At 44.6% G+C, this 23,166-nt stretch overlaps 1 protein-coding gene across 1 annotated transcript in view; it reads right to left on the reverse strand.

Moving 5' to 3' along the window:
- Positions 1 to 23,166, reverse strand: part of CCDC33 (coiled-coil domain containing 33) — a 156,158-nt gene that overhangs the window by 109,070 nt on the left and 23,922 nt on the right. The window contains exon 3 of the mRNA XM_055002307.1: positions 3,192 to 3,355. Within this exon, the coding sequence (XP_054858282.1) occupies positions 3,192 to 3,355 (164 nt within the window). The remainder of the gene's footprint in view (positions 1 to 3,191; positions 3,356 to 23,166) is intronic.

The following is a 23,166-nucleotide window of genomic DNA, read 5'->3' on the forward strand; positions in this document are numbered from 1 at the left end:
CACCGTCGTAACGTAAGCAGGGAAAATAAAAAATCAATGAAATGAACTAAAAGCTGGAAGAAACAGGACGTAGTTCATCTGCAGAAGTAGCTGCAGAAATTCTAATTGTTCATTACAGGACGAATGGAATGCAGGCCGAAGCAAAATTATGGGACATTAAAAAAATGGAAAAGGCGAAATTCTCTCATCCATATCTACTTGTACACATGCTCAGTCAGCATTCTGTATTAAGATGCTTCCAGTTGTGAAAACTGCATACTTTGTGCACATGAGGAGTATTTATGTATTTGTGCATTTATTTTGGTTTGGCTACTTACAGTTAGAGATGGGCATGAACCGGAAAACCCCCGAACCATGTGGTTCGTGGTTCGTCAAATTTCACGAACCACGAACTTCCCCGAACTTCCACAAACCTGCCCCTGGTTCATGAACCAGTTCGTTTGGTTCGTGAAAACTGCACATCCGGGCCAGAAAATCATCACTTCCGAGAAAGCAGAAGGTCACTTCCGAGCCAGCAGAAGGTCACTTCCGGGTCAGCAGAAGGTCACTTCCGGGACAGCAGAAGGTCTGCAGGAAGTCCATCCCCTGTTGCCTAAGAAACTGATTGATTGGCACCAGCCTGTCTGCAGTCACAAACCAAAAAATGAACCAAACAAACCAGCCTAAAGTTCGTGGCGGTTCGTCAGAAATGAGATCTGATGAACCGTGGTTTGCGAACCATGAATCAGTCTGGTTCATGCTTAATTTTGGTTTGTAGTTTGGTTCGTGCCCATCTTGAGTTACAGTTAGGGACAAAGAGCTATGCCCACCTAGTGCTGATCCCACTATTACCTATTCTAGAAATCCTGCCCAGTTTCTGAGATTCCACGCAGGCCCTGCGCGCTATTAAGCAGGCATAGGCAATTGCATAGGGGCAGGTGTTACCAGTGGTAGCACCCAGCAACCCCAAGCAGCACTCAGCTCCAGCACCACCAGGGTCACCCGTGTGTGCTTAAGCCTCTTTTTGCAACTTTAAGATCCATAAGTGAAAGAAGAAGCGGTCGGGATCTTTTCTCCAAATTCAAAACTTTCGTTTGTTTATCATCCGCCTTTCTCAAGGCGCATTACACTGTGCAAGTCATGATCAACAGCTAGGACATTCTGTTAACAAATACAATAAGCCACAGAAATTTAAAACCCGGCATAAATCCGAAACACAGAGATGAATTCCATGTGCGCATGGAGTGAAGGCAGAATGCAAGAATATACAAACCCTTGCCTGCAAGCCGTTCTGGGATTCAGGGATGCCAAATCAACATTCCCCCTACAGAAAGTTGGAGGACACAAACTCTGTTTGCATACAATATGCAAACAGTGAGCATCTTTGCTTCTCTTTGGTGCTGTGGATTGTATTCCCCCCTCCCTTCTTTTTTAAATTGCTGCTCAGAATTCAGACCCTCTTCCCATCTGCACACAGAACAACGCAGCAATGCCCTTTCAATTATTCTGCCAAACCAAAGTTTCAGGTCTTTAATTGAGTCCCATGATGCATCTATTATAGACAGAGGCAGAACCTTCAGAGCACAGGTGCGGCTACGGCATTATTTCATTTTTTTGATACAAAATTTGAAAAGCCAGTCAGCATTACCCTGCTGTCTTCTTGGACATAGTATGTTGTCTCCAGATTCAGAAAATGACAACCAAATACACAACCTGGGATAAGATCATAACTTGTGCCTACGCTCTGCAAGCCAACGGAGAGCAGCAAACAGAATAGTAAGCTTAAATTGAAGAGTTCACATCCTTGCTCAGCTATGAAGTTGATTGGCTGATCCCGGGCCAATCGCTGTATTTTTAGACTGACCTGGTAATTCCCAAACAGTTGTCAGGATCCCAAAGTAGGTCATTTCAAGTGAGTAGTTGTGTTGAACTGTAATAGAAGAGCAAGAGTCGGGTCCGGTAGCACCTTAGAGACCAACTAGATGTCTAGGATGTAAGCTTTCAAGTGTTAAAGCTCCCTTCATCAGTGTCTGACGAAAGGAGCTTTGACTCTCAAAAGTGTCTGATGAAGGGAGCTTTGACGCTCAAAAGTGTCTGGAGAAATCCAGTTGGTCTCTAAGGTGCTACTAGATCCAAATCTGGCTCCAAAGTAGGTCATGAATCTTTTACAGGTAGGTTGCAGCTCCCAAGCCAGAAGACGGAAAAGGCAAATAGGAAGAAAAGATCCTGGAGGACTGATTTGTGTTCATTCGTGCATCATGTGTGAAATGGCCATTCCGTGTACATGAAATGCAACCTGTTACTCAATAATGCTATATGTTTACAAAAACAACACATGGAGGGAAATACATAATAGAAACTTGTTCTAGGTTAACCAGTGTGAGAATCATGTGTTATATGATAGGGAGGGAGAAAGTAGGATGGTGTCGGATGTTGCATCTGATATGCAAAAATTGTTTGTTTTTGCATTCCAGTTTTAATTGGAGGCAAATAGTTCTGCAATCAAATGGACCTCTTGTCACATGGCCAACAACAGAGCATGATGAATTCATTATGTTCTGAGCAAAGACATTTTTATTGGCTTAAACACAACATTTGGGCTTACTGGGCAGTGTGTGTCACCTTGAAAAGGAGACTTGAAATCTCATTTATCACACAAGGGCCCTTTTCTCATAAAGCATATAGCCCAGTTATGCTCAGACTGAAAGTGGTGGGATTCAACTGAATCCATCAGGAATGCTCGTAACCATACAAATAACAGCAGGAAAAAATCCAGTTTTGTCAGTAGGTTCCCTGGAACATTGGGAATGTCCTTTAGTCCTTTGCTAACAAAGGGATATGCTTCCCAATTGTCTGGGCCAGCAGGAAATTCACCACCCCCAGCTCTAATCTCCCACCCTCAAGAAATTGAGGAGCAGGAGGAAAAAATGGCTTCCATCGTGACATACTAGGAATTTTCCCTAGTCTCTATGGTTTTTACCATAGTGATTAGGGGAAATTCCTAGAGAGTCACAAAGAAATGACATCACTTCCCTCCCAAATGCCACCCACTCCCAGCATTACCCCCCCAAATCTCCCAGTTTTTGCTCAGGTGATGCTGAAGACCAAAGAACTTTCTCTATTTTATGAAAATGGGTTGAGCAAAGCTGGTACCAGAATGGGGGAGAAACATCTAAATAGAGCTCTCTTTCAAGTCCAGAAAAAATACTCACATAATGACATATGGAGAAGGAACATGGCCCTTCTTTGTAGAGGGAAGGTTGTTGGCTCCATGCAACGTTACAGTGATGGATTCCTTTGTAGAATTAGCCAGGTGTTGGTTGCTGGTTCCTGAAGTCTGAACAGGCTGTCCATGCTCAACAGGATCCTCCTTTACCTGCCAGGTAGAAGCATAACTATTATAAAGAAAGCAGCTCAAGTCAACAGATGCCTACCCAGTACACTTGCACCAAGCCAAATTCTTGTGTTTCTGGCTCTGCCTCCATCATACCAGCATTTCTGTAGCATTCTCAGCATTTTGTTGTAATCGTTGCAAAATTCCTGTAAAGCAGCCCTGTATTATAACTCCTGTTTTGCAGAGGAAACCTGGAAGTGATGAATGGTAGCTCTAGGAATTGCCAGAAACTCTATGGTTTTATCCAGTGTTAGGTTTTATACTAAAAGCTACCCTATGTCACTTTCAGGTTTTTCCCAGAAGTGACAAAGTAGCACACAGGATGCCAACATATTTTTAAATTCTCCCACCGCTGCTTGGAGCAGTGGCAAGCAAGAACAGCTGCCAGTAGGAGGCCTAGGCATGGTGGAAAGTTTAAGTCTACTCAGAAGCTCCTCTTCCCCACACCCAGAAGTGACATAGGGTAGCTCTAGGAATCCCCAGAAACTCTATGGTTTTATCTTGCATTAAGTTTTACCCCAGAGCTATCTTATGTTGCTGTTTGGAGCAAAGGCGAGCAAGGATGGCTACTGGCAGGAGGCCTAGGCTTGGGGAAAGGTTAAGTCTATTCATAGGCTGGAACCTGACCTGAAAGTAGGATGGCTAGTCTCCTGCTGGGGTGGGGGCAGGGGATCCCCCGCTCCCACCCTCCACCCCCGCCCCCACTTACCTGGCCTGTGGGGGAGGCACAGGCCTCCCGGGGGCATGCTCCCAGGTGGCGTGGAGCACTCCCATGGGCCCAATCTGGCCCAGATGGGGCCCAAATTAGCCTGGATCAGGCCGCCGTGGAGTGCAGGAGCCTGAATCAGCCTGGAACAGGTCTCTGTGGTATGTGGGAGTACTCCCATGCACTACAGCGACCCTTTCCAGGCCAAACCAGGCTGATTTGGACCTGATCCAGACCTGATATGACCCAGATCGGGCCAGATTGGGCTGCTGTAGAGCCCGGAAGTGGCATCAGTGCACAGTCCTGGGAGCACAACAAACAACAGGGAAGGTAGGTGCTGGGTCCCCCATCTCCCACCAGGAGGACAGGAAGGCCAGGCAACCCTACCTGAAAGAGGTCCCTGACCAAAAAAAATCCTACTGGGCCACTCACATCATACTACCCACACGTAACTTAAACATCCTGTGAAAACTAACTGCTTAATTTGGAAGGGGGGCTCTACGGCATTCTGCCCCTCTGAGGTCCCTTCCCTCCGCAAACATTGCCTTCCCCAAGCTCCATCCCCAAATCTCCAGGAATTTCCCAGCCCAGAGTTAGAAACACCTTTTCCCCCTTGCTTCTTTTTAATGCCATCCCTGAGGAAACTTGGCATCGAACACACTCTTAGAAGGAAGGATCTCTAGGCCTTCTTGACTTGCAAATGAAGGACAGGCGAAGATCCTTTCGGTCGGCTTTTCATTAGCACTTCATCTGGCTGCATCTACAAACAGCTTTCCCAAGAGCCCTGCAAAGTTCGCCTTCTTTAAATCAAAGAGCCCAAAGCCCCTTTGAGCAGGTGTGCAACATACCTCCAAGGCTGCCAGTCAAGCCTAGTAATTGATATTCCCTCCTATAGAAAATCCAAAATTATAAAATGGGGAGGGCACCTTTGGAGAGGTCCGTTGGGGAGAGATGCCCAGAAATGGCTGCCTTACCTTACAGCCTGCAACAACTTATAAACTCCGCTCATGGGGAATAAGTGCCAAAAAATTGGAGATTCCAAGATAAATCTCAAGAAGATCAAAGAAGCAGCAGCCCATATTTATTTACTAGCTTGATACCCCTGCTTCGCTATGGTGGGAGGTGCATTTGACCTCAGGACACATTCAATGACTCCCAATAGCAACTGCATACTGTTTAGAATGGGGGGGGGGGTGAGGACCAATCAGGCCACAGATGCAAATGACCTCTGTGTTCCAACTCTCTCTGGGGGGAGGGATGAGGTGAGGAATGTTGTGAGCCCCCATCAGCCCACATATGCAAATGATCTTGAAAGGATGGCCCAATCAGCTAGCAGTGGGCAGGGGTCTAAGCAGGCAGTAGCCTGCCAGCCACACAAGGAAGCTCTGTCTCTTTGGGAAAACGCTTTTTACCCCCTTCAGGGGCAAATTTCTTAAAATCCCTTCTTGGTGAGTGTTTACATCATAAAAGGAATGTTCTCCCCAAATTTCATGTTTCTACCTCCAGGGGTTTGGGCTGGATGTTGATGAGTCAGTCAGACACTTGTCTTTATATAGAGAGAAGATGTGGTCCTAGCCAATGGCAACAAAGGCAGCTGCCCCAGGTCCCACACTGAGGGGACTCCAAACAACCCACAAGGGCTCTCCCAAGGAAAGGAGGAAAGAAGAAGAAGAGGTTCACGCTGTCACTTTCTCCTCCCCTATCCGAGGCTCAGGCAGCTGGCTTCCGGGGGAAGAGGTAATTCCCACCCACCTTCCATGCAGTAAGGGCCACCCCTTGTTTAACCACAACAGGGGTGGGTGGCAGTGATTCTAGGACCCCATCATGAACTTTTGCCCAAAGCCCCCATCATCACTGAGACCGCACTTGTGCCTGCTCAAGGTAGGTTTGCAAAGTAAAAACGATATCATAAAATTGTAAAAGCAATACCACAAAAACAACACAAGAACCAACAATATTAAAAGCCCACCCATACAAACAAGGCAGAATCATTAAAAAAAAGGATAACGCAACATTCAGCAGCCTAAAATGGTATTCATAAAACCGGTTAGCAAGAGACTAGCTTAAAAAAAGGGAATCCTTTAGTTAAAAGCCATTAAAGTGAGCACCAAAGGAGAAGGCATTCCAAAGATAAGGTGCCACCACTGAAAAAGTCCCGTCCGTGGTCGCAACCCACCTCACCTGGGCAGGCACGAAGAGCAGAGCTTGGAAAGAGGTGCAGATAAAGGAATAGATCCCTGCCCCATAGAGCTTGCTATTTAAAATTGGCACAGGAAAAGCAACAGAGGGAGGAAGGAAGGAAGGAAGGAAGGAAGGAAGGAAGGAAGGAAGGAAGGAAGGAAGGAAGGAAGGAAGGAAGGAAGGAAGGAAGGAAGGAAGGAAGGAAGGAAGGAAGGTGCAAGCATAAATAGCAAAAAGGCTATGCATCTGATTACATGACACATAGGAGATGAAAACTAATGGAATTAGCCACAAGTTTCATGGAAAGTGATATGAAGGAAAAGAGAGGTGTTATCATATAGATATTCTGAGAAGCAGCAGAAGGCATAAGGGACAGAAAAGGAGGTTAAGAGGAGATTCATGCAGGGAACGGGATAGTTTTGGATGGCCAACAGGGGTAGGGATCTATTGGGACGTGAGAGCAGAAATGAGGGGCAAGATATTCAGTGCGTCAAACCATAGCACACTGGTGTGTGTGTGTGGGGGGGGAGAATACCTGACTATCAGAGCAGAAAACATTTGAATTACATCAGTATTAAAAATTATCATGCACCTGCAGCCAGTAAGAATTCTCCAGCCTGGCAGGAAAACTTTGGCAAACTGGAGAAGAGTTCTCTCTTTTTCTTCTTCCTGGCTTTTGGTTCACTTCAAAAAGAAACATTCCAGCAGCTGTGCGGTACAAGGGCTTGACGCAATTAGTTTGCCCTCCAGGATGCGAGGAAGCGACTACTCTTTCTCTTTACAATAGGCAAGGAATGCTCTCCAGTACAGAGAAGCACGCCACGGATTGCGACTGTGAACCTTGCAAGAATGGATCCAAAAGGGCTGCCTTGTGTCAACAGGGACTCCAGCAAGCAATTTATGATCACAAGCCTTCGTCTGCAACTTCGCATCTGTTAACCCACCTGCAGCCCCACTGCTCTGGATGGGACAACCTAAGCATAACAAATCACAGCTGCAATCTGAGCCCATCCCACCCCCTGCCAGAGAAACCGGCCAAGCCCTACAACAACAAACCAGAGCAAGCATTTCCTGCCCAGCAAACCTCTTTAAGTCAACAAGGATTTTTGCATAGTCCTGCTCAGAACAACCTAACTGGAGTGCACACTTTTGTTCACAAACCATTCTATTAAAAAAAGGGGGGGGACTTTGAATAGAAGTTCAGTGGTAGACATATAGATCCAGAGGAGTTAGCCGTGTTAGTCCATAGTAGCAAAAATAGAAAAGAGTCCAGTAGCACCTTTAAGACTAACCAACTTTACTGTAGCATAAGCTTTCGAGAATCACAGTTCTCTTCGTCAGATGCATGAAGAAGAGCAAAGACCAAAAATAATTGTGCCTCTGAAGAAGAGAACTGTGATTCTTGAAAGCTTATGCTACAGTAAAGTCGGTTAGTCTTAAAGGTGCTACTGGACTCTTTTCTATTAGTGGTAGACATATTTGCTTCACAGTTGAGTGGGTTCGGGGGTAGAACCCCTACTTGGCCAGTGCTCTGTTTAAAACATTTTTATGCCAGCTTTCCACCCAAACAGAATTCCCAAGGTCGAAACAAGGTCGCCGAAGCATTTCCAGGTTCAATCCTTGACATATCCAGTAAAAGAAGATGGAGGGAAACTCTCTCTGCCCAAGACTCTAAAAGAAGCGGCCAATTAGAGCAGAGAATACTGAGATGGTCCGTAGATGGTAGCTTCATATACATTCATGGAAGGGACCATGACTCAGGGAAAAAGCTTTGCACGCAACAGGTCTTGAGTTCGTTTCCTGGCATCACAACCAGCAGATGTTAAGAAAGATGTTTCTGTGACTGATCTCAAAACAATACTGAGGGCCAAGCTACGTGACAAATGACACTTGAACAGCAAGTGTATTTCTCCCTGTTCACTTGCGCTCCTCTCAGTCCACTTGCTGTTCAAGTGTTATTCGTCACTTGTAGCTTGGCCCTGAATTAGATGGTCTAAATGGAACAGCTTTGGCTGTTGCCCTGTATGTATGATCCAACTCCACGAAGCAGCTGAATTATCATAATTAACAACAACATTATAATCAACAAGAACAAGATGGCATCCTTAAGTGTTGGGAAGCCATCAGGGCTTGAACCAATACTCTGTTCCTCTCTGCAATTAGTCACCTAGAGCTACATGTCAGAAGGTTCTTGAGGCTCGGATGGTCTCACAGTATCCATAGTGACTATAAGTGACACGTGGCTATTCTGATCAGGAAAGGAATGGGCCGTTTCTGTTATCTTCACAGGTGTTTCAAAAGCTGTACTCCATTTCTCTAACATGACTCAACACAGACCAAAAATAAGTTTGATGCAAAGCCAGCTAAAAATCCCACTTTCAGGTCTTTGCATCAAGTATTGAGCCTAGGAGCACGTGACAAGCAGAGATCCGTGTCTGTATTAGCCCTACTTCGCAGGAGAAATCCCATCCAGACTACCGTTTCTGACGGCACTGGAAATTCTACACCCACTTGTAGGAGGAGAAACTTTGCAATGAAGCTGTCTGTGTGGAATCAGACCCACACAGTAAGCAGCCCTGGCATCTGGGTTTCCCACTTGGGATTAGAGAAATGAGGCTTCTTTTTGCATTTGGAACTCTGTCTATCAACGCTCTTGAAAAAGCGATACCAAAACAGGAATCCAGCTTGTGCCCTGTTGAGCGGTTGATAGCTGTGATTCTTTCCCTGCAAGTCCATTTTCTCCACTGTGGGTTCACCGATCCAGAACTCGGCTCCTTGCTTGCTCACGGATTTGGGTTCCCTTGAAGTCATCTAAAGAAGAGAGCTTGGGCTCCGTTTTCAATTTCTATTCATATGGACTTTGGAGAATCTGGACATTTCTATGGGATAATTTCTATGATGCTCAAATCGCATGGTCATTGATTTGTTTCTAGTGACGTTGGAATTCTATTATACTTGTAATATGACTGCATGAATACCTGCTGGTTAGATAAATAGCTATATTTTTGATAAATTGTTAAAGGAAGCATGTTTTCTTCCAGCTATATAGCTTCAATTTTGTGGCTCTTTTAGACCTGACCGTGGTAGGTCTTTGTTTTGTGTGTTAAACTACAAATCAGCCTGATTTTGAGATTCACAAGGTACTTAAGAACAAGTCTTAAGATAGCAACCTTATGTCTGATGTTGCGTTGGAGCACTTTGTTTCACACAGAGATGTGAACGTATGAAGGTAAGATGGTGGCTTGTTTACTTCAGTGTGGTCTATTCTGATTGGCTCTCCAGGATCTCAGGCAGAGAAAGGCCTTTTCCAACCAGCTGTGGTCTTTTAACTGGAGGTGCCAGAGATTGAACCCGGGACCTTCTTCATGCAGACCATCTGTTCTAATACTTAATGATAGCCCCTCTCTTATGTGGCTGAACACATCTCAGCTCCAAGACCCAAATAGGGCAATCCCCTACAATGTAAGACTTTGGATCCAAACCATTTAATGAGGCCCACCTTCTCCAATTCATTTTGTTTCTCTCTGCCTAGTCTAGCATTAACCCAACTGGGGATGATATAGCTGGGAAGCGAGCCCAAGTCTACCAGCAAAACAAATGCCATTTAAAATTTTAAAAACAGCATCCCATGTCTACCATTACATGAAAAAAAATATTAAACCAGACAAAGACTTGTGAGAACTTCTCAGCAAGTGAGGAAGTGTACTTTTTTTCCCCCAAATGTAAATTCTGAAAACCTAATTTAACACCACGGATCCTTCTTGCGATCAAATCTTTTTAGCACTGTGTCAACAAGTATAGATAAATATCTTTTGGTTACAGTCAGATGTTTAAAGGCCAAAATAGATGCAACAGTAAGAGGCAAGTTTCTTCTCACCTCGTGCCTGCTGGTTGCAGACATTCTAGCAAAGAACAAAGGACTACCGGAAACTTATTTTGAAGCAGCAAGGAACTTTTTTAAAAAACTTTCTTATGCAAAGAAACTTATCTTAGGCTTACCAATTGGTTATGCCTTAACTTTTAAGAGATCCTGGGCACATAGTCTTGCTTAGTCAATTTGAAATATGTTGGTAAACTATGGAGGGTGGGGAGATTTGTTTGTGTATGTATATACACAAAAAGAGAGAGAGACAGTGGGAGAGAGACCAATGGATTGGTTCACAGTTCTTGGAAAGCGTTCAAAACTTTGGAGGGGGGGCGCAGGATTTTAGGCATTCTTCTCTCCCCACCTATAATGGCTTCTGGCAGCCAGAAGAGGAGATTCGTTTTATACCCCTACCATGATGATAAAATCCCATTTTTTAGATTTATCCTGTAGGCTCTTAAGGGGGCAAACTGGAATCTAGCAAAATGGAATCAAATCCAGCAAACTCGAATCAAATCTAGCTTTAAGGAGCTGACTGTCAGCTATTAAGTGCAAGGATCTAGTCAAATGTGTGCTTGAGATATGCCTGTTGCATGCCTCTATATCATAAAATAGACCTCCATAAATACAGTTACCTTGTATGAAGTGCTGTTTTTATGTTCTAATTTTTTTTAAATATGGCTTTGAGGTTTGGTGTAGTGGTGGTTAAGAGCAGGGGACTCTAATCTGGAGAACTGGGTTTGATTCTCCACTCCTCTGCTTGAAGCCAGCTGGGTGACCTTAAGTGAGTCACAGCTTCTAGGAGCTCTCTCAGCCCCACCCACCTCACAAGGAGTTTGTTGTGGGGATAATAATAACATACTTTGTAAACCGCTCTGAATGGGTGTTAAGTCGTCCTGAAGGGCAGTATATAAATCAAATGTTGTTGTTGTTTGTGTGATGACCACACTGTGTATTTGGCAAGTGGTAGTGGATTATAGGTTAAGAATCACTGACATAAATCACATCATACTGAAGTCAATGGAAGATAGCCCGTTACTTCTGCCACTCATCGGGCACGCTGAAAAAGCAGGCGGCAAAGTTTTCCATTGCCCCCACTTGGTCTTTTAATCATTTCTATGTTCTTACCGAAAAGGTCTGTTGTATCATGGGGGGGGGGGGTGTCTTGTTAAGTCCCTCTTCTTATGCCTTTGTGGACTCCCAACAGATGCCTCATTCCAGAATGGAACAATCCCAGAACTCAGTGAGTCACCAAAGGAGTGAGGCCGTCAGATTCCCGGCAGTCAAACCAAATTAGCAACTGTTATTTCAAGTACTTCTGTTATTAATAAAGATGTGGTCAAAACAAAGATCAAAATCATCTTTGTAATGGAAGGAAAAACAAACACAAGACCAAACATCAAAAGGAAGAAAAATAGCCATCAAAAATGGGAGGGGGGGATCCAAAGGTGTTTTGTGGGACGTGGAATGCAGAAGTATTGCAAAAGCATTACTGGGGGCAAATGATGACTTCAAAGGGAGAGGATACTGTTAAATACCCGAGGTATATATTCACTATGGTTGAAATCCAGGATGCTGGAGTAATAATCTTTTGGGGGGATGAGATTGCAGATGGAGCTTTGTCAGACTGCTGAAATGCTATTCACACAACCAAATTGACTTGGAGAGTGTGTTGGCTGAGAAAAAACGAGTGGAGTCAGGTATGTGCTAGTGAACCAGCTAGGCAGTGCCTAGGTCTCCCTTGTTGTGTGTGTTATGTGCCATCAAGTCGTTTCTGACCTATGGTGACCCTATGAATGAAAGACCTCCAAAACGTTCTATCTTTAACAGACTTGCTCAGATCCTGCAAACTGGACGACGTGGCTTCTTTTATTGAGTCCAGCCACCTCATTTTAAGTCTTCCTCTTTTCCTACCGCCTTCCACTTTTCCTAGCATTATTGACTTGTCCAATGAATCTTGTCTTCTCATGATGTGGCCAAAGTACGATAGCTTTAGTCTTGTCATTTTAGCTTCTACGGAGAATTCAGGCTTGATTTGATCTAGTACCCACTGATTTGTCTTTTTGGCTGTCCATGGTATCTGCAAAACTCTCCTCCAGCACCACATTTCAAATAAATCAATTTTCTTCCTGTCAGCTTTCTTCACTGTCCAACTTTCACATCCATACATGGCAATGAGGAATACCATAGTTTGGATTATCTTGATCTTGGTTCCCAGAGTTTATCTTTAAGGATCTTATCTAGCTCCTTCAAAGATGCTCTTGCAACTCTTACAGTCCATGAAATCAACCCATATTGTAAGTTGGGTTGCAAAATTGTCAGAAACACACAGATTTGCAAGCTGGTACATGTTAAAGCACGCAAGCAACCACTTCTAAACAACCTTATTTGGGGCAGAGCCACATATCCCCACTGCAATTTGATTGTGTGAAATCACCCTGAATCTTCAGCACAGAACCAGTGTTAGTGTTGGACTTAGGCAAAAAATAAAATAAAATAAAAATATGCTTTTTAAAGCACTTATTACTTAGTAACCTTCCCCTGCCTAAGCTAATGCCAGTTACCACCTTTTATAAGTTATGCTACTTAAAATGTCAGCACACCCCTCCAGTTACACTCTGTCTCACCTCCGGTTATGATGCCAACCCACGCTGCCTCAAGACTAAACTCAGATGCAAGCCCACAATGTCCTTCCAGTTCACCCCACTGGCATTATTCAGTGCCACATTTATCTATCCAAATGTGCCTGGCTTTCAGTATGAGAAGCCATATGATCCGGGCTTGAAGTTTATTTTTTCTCCATTCCCACCCACCCGACTTTTTGGGTTTGCTGCCATCAGGGCCGGCGCATCCATTGAGGCAGGTCTGGCAGCCGCCTCGAGCGCTGAGGCCCCAAAGGGGGCACCGGGGGTGGGGGTGCACCCTGCGGAGCTGGCGGCAGCAGCGCTGGCAGCTGAACAGGAGGGCTGGGAAGCTGCACGCATGCCTCCCCAGCCACCTGCTGCACCTGGCTCGCAGCTGTTGCAGCTTCCCAGCCCTCTTGCTCAGTTGCCCCATGCTGCTGCCACCACCTGCACACAACTGCGGGCCAGGTGCACCCAGCAGGTGGCCGGGGCAGTGCAGGGAATGCTGCACAATGGTATAACATGCAGTGATGTCATCATGCAGTCCTGGTGCGCGTGTGTGGCGGGGGGGGGGTGTGGCAACAGCCCTGAAGTTGCCCCCGGCCTCAGGCACCAGAAACTCTGGCACCAGCCCTGGCTGCCATCCAGTCTGATGAAAAGTTCTGGAGAACTTGGAAGTTTGTGTCCTGTTTTTGTGTCATTTTGCATCACCTTAAGTCAACAAGTGTTATAAGTCAACAGGTATTACCCAGATTTCTCCCCTCTCCCTCTGAATTTTGCTTTGGTTCAGCACAACTACTTTTACCATCTGTCTACTCATTCTGTGAAATATCTTTAGGAAGGCATTAAACCCACAAGGAAGGAAAATGAGACTGTGCAACTGACAACCCTTTAAGAAGGCCCAAATTAGACTTTTCTCTCTCTGTGACGAGTATTTTTGATTTGGTGGTGATGTGATCTTCTAAAGGAAAAAAGAAACTGAACTTCCACCTTCGTTCCACACACATACAAGCCCACACAGAACGCATAAGACGTTCATTCCCACTGCGCACTGTATGTATACAGATGACACACCATCCGTCTTGCCTCCCCTGCCCTCCCTCTGTGTTGCCGTGGCAGCCAGGCTGGGCCAGAAGTATTCCCACAGGACCTATTGATGGCTGAGAGAAGAAAATGAAAGGTTAAATGCAAAGCTCTTCTTTCTCGAATGTGAGGCGACAGCTGTAATCGTTCTGTGATGGGAATCAAAGGGAAAGTAATCACAGGAGGCAACAGGCTGTGACTAACGGATGTTTGGCTGCGGCTGGCCAGGCAGAAACGACGCCAAATTTCTCAGGGACAAACGAGTGGCGCAGGTCTGTGACAACCTCATGTCTGCCCTCCTCCGTCAGTGGCATCAGCTCCTCCAACAAAGGGCCAAGATAATTAATTTCTCTGGGTCGTTATTGAGTCACTTACTAGGGGACACCAATGCCCAAATCACACACCTGGGCCAAGATGAATTCCGCCTCTGACAGAGAGGACTAAATGCTTGTCAGAAAGCATCCACTCTGCGGTGTTTCTGTGCTGGACTTCAGGTCTCAATTGCACCTACCTTCTTGGTTCCCCAGGAAAACAGACTGAAAGAGCTTCGCTTGGGGGGCCGACCACTGTCTGACTTTTTCTAAAGTCACGGGATTCAGAAAGCAAAAAAGAAAAGAATTCTCAGTTTCATAGACTGACACGATTATCACTTTTGAAGTCACAGCCCATTATGCCTAAAGCAAACTCTTGCATCCGGTCACAGGAATCATTACCGTACACAGGGCTCATTTCAAGGGGGAACGCACAGGAATACAGTTCCGGTAGGTCCCCAAAGAGGTCACATGTCAGGTGGCCCGCCCACCTGACTCTCGGCCATTTTGGGTCCGTTTTGGCCTGGATTGGGGCAGAAACAGCCCGGATCAGGCCTCTGACGGGTGGTGGATCACTATCCCGCTCATCAGCAGCCTGATTCTGATCATTTTAGGCCCCTTTTCGGCCATTTTCAGCCCCTTTTTGCCACTTTGGGCCCCATTTCGACCCTGAATGGCCAGGATTGGGTCCAAAACAGCCAGAATAGGTGATGTCAGGGGGTGTGGTATATGCAAATCAGTTATACTAATGACATACTTCTGGTGATGGCAAGAGGCGTGACATATGCTAATGAGTTATGCTGATGCATTATGCTAATGAGTTCCTCCAGCTCTTTTTCTATGAAATGACCCCTGACCATACACAGTGCACTAGAAGCACACACAAAGAGGGGTAGCCGCTTCCTTTCAGCGTACAGAGTGACTTCAATGGAAGCTGGACAGGTCCTGGCATAGGATGGGCATAAAGAGACTTTCGGAGCACTCTGAGAGCCAAGCTACACATGACGAATGACACTTGAACGGCAAGTGTATTTCTCCCTGTTCACTTGCCCTCCACTCAATTCACTTGCCGTTCAAGTGTCATTCGTCATGTGTAACTTGGCCCTGAGGCATCTCCAGGAGAGAAGAGTCCAAGAATTTGTTACTCATAATGCTGAAGATACTGATAGCGGCTTGGCGTCAAATCAGTTTACCAGATAATCTTATGGCTGCTCTGGAAAAATTAGGTCCAGCCAGTCTTATTTGCTTGTTTGTTGCAGTCTCCCTCCCCAAACATTGTTCACAAAACCTAGGTTTAAAAATATTTGCAAGGAGCAATAGATGTTTTTAAAAGCATACCATCTAAAACACCAAAATAGCCAAAAGAGAGAGGGGACATGATTTTCTTAAAAAGTTTTAAATGGAGATAAAATACTTTTACATGAAAAGCAAAAGGCCCCCAAGTAACCAAATGCTCAGGAAAATAGAATAAAAGTTTTCATCTGGCACCTAAAACATAACCTAGCTGCCAGGCCAAAAAAAATAATAATAATGGGAAGAGCATTCCACAGCTGAGGTGCCACCACAGAAAAGGCCTACCCCCAGACCAGCATCTGGTCTTACACAGTGAACAATCAGTTACTATGGAGGGCCAGCAACAAGTCTTGCAGTACAATCCCAAGCAGTCTAAGACCACCGATTTCAATGGGCTTAGACTGAGTAACTTTGCTTAGGATTACACTGACAGAGTCTGACACCTTTCTCAATGTTGCCTTCTGGCACTGATATTCAGAGGTTTACTGCCTCCGAATGGAGAGGTTCCCTTTAATCACTGTGGCTGGTAGCCGTTGCTGGACCTCCCCTCCTTGAATGTATCCATTCCCCTTGCCATATATCTCCCCTCAAAGATGTCCCCTTGCCATATATCTGCCCCCAAAGATGTCCCCTTGCCCTGGATTTACCCCCTAAGTCTATTTCTTTTCATTAGTAACTTTTTTTACTATAAAATCCTGCTTCCTTACCCCACTACCACCACCTCAGTTAGTAACACTGGCTTGACTTGAAGACTTCTGGCCACTCACATCTATTGAAGAAGCAGAATCGCCTTCTTCTCTCTGCTGCTCTTCACCCATTGTGAGGGAGATTTCTTGTTTTTCAAATCTGGAGCCCTCCTTCTCAGCTCTCAATGCACTGTGGGATCCGAAGGAAGCCTGTCTCCAGCACTGACCATAACTTTCAGTCAGAAGGCATGCTCCATTCTAGCCTCTAAGATGTCTCTCCATACTTCAGCCAAAGGAGAGTTTTGATAGCCCTAGTAATGGACAGGTCATAAATGCATGGGGCTGAGCTGTAGCTGGGGGATATTGATACCATCACACAACTCACTTGTGACCTCATCAGCTCCACAGTTCTGAGGTCAGCGTGAACTCACTGGGCACAAAGGGCTTTTCTGTGCTGCTAGTTTATCACTGGTTAATAACAATAACACAAAAGATACACAGTGTAGTGACAGCAATGTATTAAACAGCCACTGTGAAAACAGGCGAATCTGAATCAATATTTAAACAAAACCAATATTTAAACAAACAAAAGGATATAATATATCCTTTATAAACAATGCAACCCAATTATTATAAACACATTTACCAAAGAGCTACAAAATAGGGGCTTCCCATCAGCCGCAACTGATGTTTAAAATGGAAGGCACGTTGTCTTGAAGTTGGAATTTATCATTTAAGGTATCGGCTATCAACAATATTGTGGACTTTATATTTCATTGTATCCGGGCATTGTAAGGTTGGATGTACGAGTAATTATATTTTGTAGATATTTTGAAAATGTGTTTATAATTGGGTTGCATTGTTTATAAAAACATTCTGTTTAATTATTGGTTCAAATGAGCCTGTTTTCACAGTGTTATGTAGCTTGTCACTGGGGCCATCATAGGTAGGAAAAGAGTTGTAGCCCTACTTTTTCCGTGTTTCCCTTATAAATGTCTGTCGTTCAGTTCTACAGACAAAAGTAAAGTGTTGCCATTTGAGAACACATCTGCAGACAGGCAGGGCACAAAACTTCCATCTCTTAACATGAAAATGGATAGTCTGACCACCTGTTATGGAGATCTTTCAGCCAATAATTTTGTACAGGGTCCTTTTGTGCAGAGATTAATTGCCCTGTAGGTATAACAGTCTAGCCTAGAAATTTACTTATTTATTTAGGAAAATGTATATGCCATCTCTTCAGAGAAGCTGCATGAGATGGCTTACTAAATAAAGCATGATAAAAATAATAAAGTAGTATAAATATCACTAAAATTAATTAATTAAAACTAGTGAAGGGGCTGGTGAGGGTCACAGAATATCCAAGATTGCATTCTGGAAATTTTGACACACTCTCCCAGGGTAGCCCCCCTCCCCACAATGGTTGAAGAAAGAAAAATACTTGTAATTCCAATACAAATCCTCCCTTCTGCCAGCAGAAAATGAATTTAGGATCCAAATTGTTATAGCTATAACCAATTTCCTTATGATTAAGGAAACGTTTAAGAAATAAAGCATCTGTCCTTGATTTTACGAGTGATAGAAAGGCAAAATTGTATAGAACTGTGAGTGAATAGTAGCCTCTGAGAATCCAGTTTGCAGATCTAAATCTGTACAATTCAAGAGGCACTTTGGGATTAGTAATAAGGGGTGGAGGGGAGAGATTTTATCTTGGTTTTAATTTAATTTGAATAAATTCGTAAGCCACCTTGAATTATGTGGAAAGATGGAAAGATGCTTACATAAATAAATAGATAATTGCTACATCATCCCTTTATGTGCCAAGAAGCTGCCCGGCACACACAACACACATATGCAAAAGCTCTAAGTGGAAGCAACTCATTCACATACATGCACAAACACACGTAACCCTCTTGGTTATCATGACTTATTAACATTTTGCTGAGAAGAGAAATGTTGCACTTAACAGAGCACCCCCCGAAACGATTCCATGTGTGATTTATGCACTGTTATTGGAACAGGCAAGCTTTATGTTTCTCCTGAGACCTCATAAAATAATAGTGGGCTCTGTTGTATGAAGATGAACTGAACACAAGGTATGCTTCCCCTAACTCAATACTTCCCCAGGCGCCCTTAAAACCAGATGGAAACCTCCTTATGCGGGCTAAATATAACAGAGTAAATGAGGAAAGAACCCATTTGTGACAAGGAAGAACAAAAGTGGCCCCTTTCCCGAGCAAATGGGATTGAATAAGGTTGTTCTCTTCTGCCTTCTCTTCTATCTGCCAGTATCACAGAACTGAGCAATGGCAAAGAGGCAGAAAAATTACATAAGATGAATTTGGTAGAGTGGGATCGTATTGAAACTATAGTATTTATTTATTGGATTGGCAAACTCAGGGCCGTATTAACCCATGGCCAGGCCCTTAGGCTTTCAGGTATTTCGGGTCCCCTCTGGCACTTCAATCTTTCATCGCAATACAGCTGACAGTCTGACCCTGGTACAGTAGGTACTAGACCGTAGTATGTAGCCCCATATCCCGAAGAATTCTGTTCACTATTTTTTAAATTGAAAGGCTGTCATTTGGAGGAGGGCAGGGAGCTGTTCCAGTTGGCAGCAGAGGGTAGGACGCGAAGCAATGGGCTTAAATTACATGCACAAAGGTACCGGCTGGATATTAGGAAGAACTTTTTCACGGTCAGAGTAGTTCAAAAGTGGAATCAGCTGCCTAGGGAGGTGGTGAGCTCCCCTTCACTGACAGTTTTCAAGAAGAGGCTGGATGAATACTTGTCAGAGATGCTTTAGGCTGATCCTGCACTGGGCAGGGGTTGGACTAGATGGTCTGTATGGCCCCTTCCAACTCTATGATTCTATGATTGCCCAAGTAGAACTCTTCAGGAAAATACATGTTGGGAGTATAATTGTTCAATACTGTAATATTCTGAAGTGAATAAAATTATTATTAAAAATATATATAATTTATGGATAATTGTCATAATATAAGAGAGAATTTGTTTCACTTCATTAAGGAAGCAGTTGATTATCTTATTAATAGAGGTTATATAAGAGAATCAATTAATTGTAATTTATGGGGGGGGTGCCTCAGCAAAAAAAAAATTGACAGGCCCCACTGGGCCCCTAGGCTTCAGCCCAGTCAGCTTTGTGGATAATACAGCCCTGGGCAAACTGCTGTCAGCTACACCCTCATACAAACCCAGTTCACAAACCATCTCCTCACTCAACTGCGGTATGTATAAATCTGCAAAGAGGGAACTACTCCTGCCGCTGAGTTTAACTGATAAAATAATCTACTCCAGAAGAGCACCACAAAGCCAATCTTGCTTCGATGTATTGTCGAAGGCTTTCACGGCCGGAGAACGATGGTTGTTGTGGGTTTTCCGGGCTGTATTGCCGTGGTCTTGGCATTGTAGTTCCTGACGTTTCGCCAGCAGCTGTGGCTGGCATCTTCAGAGGTGTAGCACCAAAAGACAGAGATCTCTCAGTGTCACAGTGACCACCAATCTTGCTTCATCCAGATTCGACCCCAATTTTTAATGTTACAGTTAGAAGGAAAAGCAAGCTTGTTTAGCACTGACTCTATCTCAGATCATCAAGAGATGGCATCAGCTTCCTCTAACTGCTAGCAAAATTACAATTCAATCTCTGCCTATTTGTAGGAGTCTAAAGGTTGGTTTTGGAGTTCTCCAGGAAGATGCCTTTTGCCCTTTGGTGCTCAGGCCAGTTAATGATTGATATGTCCTGTAATCAGCGGCCATAAGAAAAGAAAAGAGGTTTGGTAGGATTGCGGCCGGTCTTTACAAACCATTAAGCAGAGCATAGCGGGTTAAACAGCATCATGACAAGTTGTAGCAACCACAAAACAAGAGCTCTGGAGTTTATTAGTAACTGGAACAAGCTGTGGTTCTTAGAAGGAAGAGAAGATACCGGGCAGGTGCTTAAGAACAACTCCTAAGGATTTTATGGGAAGGAAAGAAAGATGTGACAGATATTCTGTATCCTTTGGTCATTTGATAAGGAGAGTTACTTACCACACTCACTCTCTCTTGTGTGACATGGACAGGATTAACTACAAAAAACAATACAAAGAAGGCTGCTATATTTTGCATGGCTAACATGCTGGAATCTGCATTTTCCAAGATAGTGCCGCATCTCACACACACACAAAAAGCACACAAAGCCAATAGCTATGAATCAGTCCTGCAAAATGGAACATTAAAAAAAATACGTTGCTTTCTTATTGGCAGTTTGCCATCCCAAGTAGTTGTTTTTCTTGCAACTGAAACTCAGTGTCTCCAGCAGTATAGACAGTTAAGATCAGGGTTTTTATTCAGCTGGAACGTGGTGGGACGGAGTTCCGGAACCTCTTGAAAATGGTCACATGGCCGAGCGGCGTGGAGGGCAATCTAAACTCCCCTCTGTCTGGAGATCAGGGGGCGGGGCCACCGGCCATGTGACCATTTTCTCCAAGGGCAACCCACTGAGTTCCACCACCTCTTTTCCCAGAAAAAAAGCCCTGGTTAAGATAATGTTTCTTCACCACGCAATGTTTCGAGCGCAAAATTCTCCCTACAAAAAATTCTCCCTAAAAACGTTAGAATGGCTAAACTGTTGAGCGGGGGGGGGGGGGATGGCACAGAGAACAATCCAGAGATCTCCCTTGGTACTTCAAGACACATGGGCATTCATCCTTGTATCATGTGCGGAAAGCGTGCGCGGGAGGAGAGCCAAGATTCCTACACAATCCCTCTTGTATGTGCTTCTTTTCTCCAACCTTTTGGAGACCTTTTAGCAGCAGCCACACAAGGCAATGGCAGTCAGTGAAAAGCAACCATTTATCTAAAAAAGGAAACCATGGTAGCTTGGGAAGGAAGATGGAGAAGGAATCTCAGATTCAAAAGACCCAATTCCATCACAGCACTTTGATAATAAAAGAAATTTACACACCCGATGAGGTCAGCCAGCCCTACAGTATACGCTACATAATTCATTATATGATGACTTCAGTCAATGCCTTGTTGTAATTATGACCAGTTCTCTCCTTCTGGCATAGTACTTGGTGATTTAAAAGCATTCGGCAAGATGCATTTGTCCTTGTTCCAGCTGACACAGAACAGGTTTGGTTGCCATGCGGTCTGCTTGCAAATCTCAGCATGTGGCCATGAATATATAAATGAATGGTTGTGTGAACAGCTCGCAACACTAATCCTCAGAATCAATCACACCACTAAGTCCACACAAACCTAGACAAAAGTCCCTTTTCTAGAGTCAGAAAGGATTGTTGGGATGGGGGGGGACAGGGGGGATGGGGGTCACCAGTTTGGTATAGTGGTTAAGAGCAGCAGGACTCTAATCTGGAGAGCCAGGTTTGATTCCTCACTGGAGTGCTTGAATGTGGCTGGGTGACCTTGGATCAGTTACAGCTCTCTCAGAGCTCTCTCAGCCCCACCCACCTCACAGGGTGATTGTTGTTGGGATAATAATAACACACTTCGTAAACTACTCGGAGTGGGTGTCAAGTTGTCCTGCACGGCAATACATAAATTATTGTTATTATTGTTATTATTATGTTATTATTCTTGATGGACCACAGGCTCCAACCCTATCAATACACACACCCCAAGCAAAAGATTAGACAGTTATGGCTTCAGTTCTTACCACAAGTTTTTAACTTGTTTTTGAAAGGGCTCCTCACAACTGAGATATGTTAGCTGACTCAAAGAAACTTGTTGTTACACCTTCACAATACATTGAATGGTGAGGTTTAATGAATACACACACACACACCGAGAGAATATGAGTGGCCTAGAGCCACACAGTTAGCTTCATGGCAGAACAAGGATTCAAACTCAGGTCTCTGTGATGCTAGTGTGACACTCTAATAACAACAACAACAATCACATTTGATTTATATACCGCCCTTGAGGACAACTTAACACCCACTCAGAGCAGCTTACGAAGTGTGCTATTATTATCCTCAAGACAATTACCCTGGAAAGGGGGTGGGGCTGAGAGAGCTCTGAGGGAGCTGTGACTGACCCAAGGTCACCCAGCTGGCTTCAAGTGGAGGAGTGGGGAATCAAACCCAGTTTTCCAGATTAGAGTCCCGTGCTCTTAACCACTACACCAAACTGATCTCTCAATTCAGTTGAAAGCACCAAGGCATCTTTTACGTGGTCTTCTTCAGACTTGAAGTACGTGCTATAGTCCTAGAGTGGTGATGGAGAGCGCCTTCAAGTCATAGCTAACTTATGGCGACCCCTGGTGGGGTTTCATGGCAAGAGACTAACAGAGGTGGTTTGCCCATTGCCTGCCTCTGCAGCCCTGCTTGGAGGTCTCCTATCCAATTACTAACCAAGGCTGACCCTGCTTAGCTTCTGAGATCTGACGAGATCAGACTCACCTGGGCTAGAGATCTAGGGCCTGGTTGTCAGCGCCCATGGCAGAGTCTTTTTTGAAACAATTTGGGAGCTTTCCTGAAATAGGGACCAGCTATAAATTCCGACACATCTTCAGGGAGGGGAAAAAGTCACCTGCCCTCATGGATCCTGTAGAAAGCACTCGTCACTGTACTGGTTTCCACACTTGATCCCATGGTTCCACTGTGCTGGGTGGCTGCTGTACCAATATAGAATAATAACCAGGGCTTTTTTTCAGTGGGAATGTGGTGGAACGGAGTTCCGGCACCTCTTGAAAATGGTCACATGGCCGGTGGCCCCGCCCCCTGATCTCCAGACAGCTGGCGCGGAGGGCAATCTAAACTCCCCTCTGCCTGGAGATCAGGGGGTGGGGCCACCGGCCATGTGACCATTTTCACCAAGGGCGATTTAAACTTTAAAAAATCCCCCCCTTGTTCCAGCTGACCCAAAGTGATGTCATTGTGCGGTCCTGAGTTCCATCACTGAGTTCCACCACCACTTTTCCCCCCAAAAAAGCCCTGATAATAACGATTCTATGCACTCCCAGCAGCAAAGTTAAAAGCACGAGAATGTTCAAGCAGAAACCAAAGCTAACGTACCACCGAC

Source organism: Eublepharis macularius, chromosome 18, assembly GCF_028583425.1.
Source record: "Eublepharis macularius isolate TG4126 chromosome 18, MPM_Emac_v1.0, whole genome shotgun sequence".
In the NCBI taxonomy this organism is placed as follows: Eukaryota; Metazoa; Chordata; class Lepidosauria; order Squamata; family Eublepharidae; genus Eublepharis; species Eublepharis macularius.